General features: G+C 39.7%; 1 protein-coding gene across 1 annotated transcript; it reads right to left on the reverse strand.

The window, feature by feature from the left end:
* Positions 1-266: 266 nt before the first annotated feature.
* On the reverse strand, positions 267-3,155 carry LOC136707326 (uncharacterized). The gene is made up of 5 exons (XM_066681319.1): positions 3,113-3,155; positions 2,641-2,991; positions 2,153-2,488; positions 1,939-1,967; positions 267-392 (listed from the first exon to the last, which is right to left on the reverse strand). The coding sequence occupies exons 1-5, from the start codon at positions 3,153-3,155 to the stop codon at positions 267-269; spliced, it is 885 nt and encodes a 294-aa protein (XP_066537416.1).
* Positions 3,156-4,185: the final 1,030 nt, after the last annotated feature.

Raw genomic sequence — 4,185 nt, forward strand, 5'->3', positions numbered from 1 at the left:
TAGTCCACCTTGTAGATGTAGACAGAGACAGTAGCTCATTTTTTGCTTCACAACTTTTTGTAGGTCATCCTCTAGTCCTCCATCAATGGAGAGTGGATGCTGTTGGCTGGATGTTGCTTGGTGGACTATTCAGTACAGAAGTGACATCAAACACAGCACTGCTGTGAACTGCTAAGTGCACCTCTATGTTAAATAAAGCTGATAAAATGGACAAACTTTACTTTTATTTATAACTAATAAATAAAGAATTAGAATTGTTCCCATGTTCAGTTCAGCCCGTTGACAGAGGTGTATATGACATTAGTGCCGGTGCCTGTCTGTGTCTCTCGCCTCTTGGATTTCCTTGAATGGAAACTAATTGCAGCGTAACTCAGCTCTCCTTTTTCCACATTCTGAAAGCAAACAGTTGTGCTCTTATTAGATTAATTGTCAAACATTTCAATGCTTTGATACAAAATGTGAACATATATATCATATATAATATCTCTGCATATGCATATATCATACTGTGTAAATTATCTGTAGCTAAAGAAAATAATGATTTTTTTATTAATGTTTTCACATCTTTCACAGAAGAGGTCATAGGAGCAGATGATGAATGTGATTGCGCTGTTTCACCTGTAAAAAAATATATATATATATATATATAACAAATATATTAAAATATCTTGTAATTATCTCCATACGAATTTGTTACCAATGACCATGCTTGACATAAGGGCCAACCTATTTGGAATTGGCTATTTTCAAACATATATCAACATATAAAAATATTAATATAACATGGGGCGGCACGGTGGTGCAGCAGGTAGTGTCGCAGTCACACAGCTCCAGGGACCTGGAGGTTGTGGGTTCAATTCCCGCTCCGGGTGACTGTCTGTGAGGAGTTGGTGTGTTCTCCGTGTCTGCGTGGGTTTCCTCTGGGTGCTCCGGTTTCCTCCCACAGTCCAAAAAAACACACGTTAGTAGGTGGATTGGCGACTCAAAAGTGAATGTGTGTGTGTGTGTGTGTCTGTGTTGCCCTGTGAAGGACTGGCGCCCCCTCCAGGGTGTATTCCTGCCTTGTGCCCAATGATTCCAGGTAGGCTCTGGACCCACCGCGACCCTGAACTGGTTACAGATGATGAATGAATGAATGAATAACATGCATTCAATGTTTAATTATTTTTTTATAAATAATAAATTCAACAGGTGGCAAGTGACACACTGACAAGCAGCAAATTGAGTTTCTCAATTTTATTCAAGTGAGTTATGTACAGCCACATTTTCAACAATCATCACCAATAAATCCCAGGCCTAATCACAGATGCGGTGGTCAGAAGTTCCCAGCGTCAGAACTACCTTTTCATTCCTGTTCTCAACAGTGTGGGTTTTAAATGTTGAAAAGAAGCTCATAACTGCTGTTTCTCCTTTTGCTCTTTTTTAATGATGTGTCTTTGCACATTTACAGGGACGATTTGAAGTGTAGAACTGTGAAGCTTGGACCTTTGTACACACCCACACGTGATGAGTGTCCCCAAACATACCCACAAGAGACAAACTTAGAGCAATGTAAGCGACTTGTCACTTGCTAGTGTGGAGTGTGTGGGGGGAGAAGACCCTGGAGCTGTGTGGTAGTGACACTGCATTTACCCACCAATGTGGCACATTGTTTACTATAATTCATTATTACGTTTTGTGGCAGATTCTTAGCTTTAATTTATGTCACACTTGTTATGACATCAACTTAATGGCAGGATATTACATAGGTTCCGTACACATTTTTTTTTTTTACGTATTTGACAACTCTGTACTTTTTAAGTATTAATTACTGCACCTATTTAGATGGAAGTTTCCCAAAGAGCTTGGACATATAGAGTGGCTAAAACCTCTTTTATACCTTTCTGGATTTGGAGGTGTTGGTATGTAATATGATCTATAAACCAGTCATTGACTTACCTGACATGCTGATATTCCTTTTCTTTGTTCTGGCAAACAAGAGGACAGCAATGATGATCAAACACAGTATATTTGATGATACCAAGGCTATGATCTTCCAGTTGGGATTGGTGTCTGGATTTGGATCTAAAATAAAGAACTCTCTCGTTATATACATGGGCTTTTGTACAACAATGTATTATATGTTTTGAGTCTAAATGGACCTACTGCTCACCAGTCAATTCCAGCTTCCTCCCATTTCCAAACAGTATCTGTCCACACACAGCCACAGCACAGTAGTAAGTTCCAGCATCAGAGATATTGAGGTTGGTCTTGGGGAGTTTGTAGACACAGCTCTGTGTAGGAGAATCACTCTCAGAACTCCTGTTACACTGACTGTTAGTGTCTCCATGAGTGTAAATGATTCCTGGAGGAGATTCTCCTGGTGTGTGTCTGAACCAGTAGACACTGTGATCTCCTGAACAGCTTTCACTCAGCACTGTACACTGCAGAGTCACGGAGCCTCCTGAGTGATGCGATTCCTTTAATTTCACACTGTCCTCGGTCTGGTCTATTGGTGTCAGATCAGTAAAATGATAATTATTGGATTTTAATTTTGGTCCTAGAGAGAGAAATTGGATAAAATTAAACAAACACCTAAAATTAGTAGCTTCTAGAGGAGCGTGTTGTATAAAATTGGCAAAATCATAAAGTGAGACTAACCTTGAGATTCGAGAAATACTCCTTTACTGAAAATAACAAGGTCGTAATCCCGAGCAGCACAGTAATATAATCCAGAGTCTGCTTCCCTTGTATCTGTAATTGTTAAATTAAACCCTGTTCCTTTTTTGTCTGCTGTAAACCTTTTTTCATGCAAAAAGTCCCCATGAAATACAGGCGCACTTCCAGAGTAAAGAGTGACGATGCAAGTTGGTGCCTCTCCCAGAGACTGTCTGAACCAGGAGAAATAGTTCTCGTGAAATTCTTCGATTTTGCAGTTTAAAGTTATGGTCCCACCTGGAACAAATGTCCTCAGCGTTTCAGACTGAACTACTGAGACACATGAGACGATGTCTGAGGGAAAACAGTCACTGTCAGATTTATCTTTTCATCCAGGTGTTCTTGTTTATATTTCTCAATAATTGCGTGTATATATGTCATATGTTATTAAATATATTGTTATAAATTTGCTTACCTGTTTGTAGAAGTATCATAAAACTCAAAATGACCACAATCATGTCTGAAAATCCTTGTAAACACAGGACACTCCTTACATACTGCTTGCCAGAAGTGTGTGAGAGAGCTCAGTGTTTTGGGGTGTTTTTTTTAAAGTGCGATATAGATGATGTCTGTCAAGCCTCATTGGCTGTTGTATATCACTAACAGAAACTATCACCTTATGAGCTTTTTCCACTGATAATTTGACCTAATTCTTTATAGTTTAGTCAATTTCACGCTAGCTTTCTGAGGCCTTTTAGAATCTTTTAAAAAATTATTTTCAGCAATATATTCAGAAATATATTGGATTGCCAGATTATTCACTAATATTAACAAGTTTCAGAATATTTTAAAACAGATTGTTTTTGAGATACTGCAGTTAAAATTTCATGTTGTGTTGTTTGTGGTTGCTTTGCTTTAGGTGTGTAATAATGATTTCCACTGTATGGCACCTGCTCTACTTGACTCTACTCAGCTCTACTTGCTATTAGGTCCATGGTGTAGCTTTTGAATTACTACAGCAGCCCCTCGCTCACCACCCAAAAATGATGAGGCTGGTGACATCTCAAACCATTCTCCAAAGTGAAATGTGAGCTTTGGAATCCACATTAACTGCAGTAACGTTAAGCACGGTTTGTCATGTTCTCCCCGTTTCTGCATGTATTTCCTTCAGGTGCTCTGCTTTCCTCCCACATTCCCACAAAAACACACAGTGTATATATCTGCTGCCCCCTCCAGGGTGTGTCCCCACATTGCATTCAGTGATTCCAGGTGGGCTCCGGACCCACCCTAACCCTGAACTGGATAAGTGCTTGCACAAAATGAATTATTGGTTTGGGACTGTTTTGTGTTTTTTCATTCCCTGGTGCTCCATCCAGCTCTTGCTGGTGTTTTTCGAAGTCCACCATTCTCACGAGTGTCATATCTTGGCACTTTCTTGTTTGTTTTCCCCTTCCATGTGGCTATGTCTGTCTGTCATTGTTCATATCTCCGCCCTAGCTCCACCTTGTTTCCGCTTCCTCGTCATTTTCCCTCATTATCTGTGTCAGG

Source organism: Hoplias malabaricus, chromosome 9 (genome assembly GCF_029633855.1).
Source record: "Hoplias malabaricus isolate fHopMal1 chromosome 9, fHopMal1.hap1, whole genome shotgun sequence".
Lineage (NCBI taxonomy): Eukaryota > Metazoa > Chordata > Actinopteri > Characiformes > Erythrinidae > Hoplias > Hoplias malabaricus.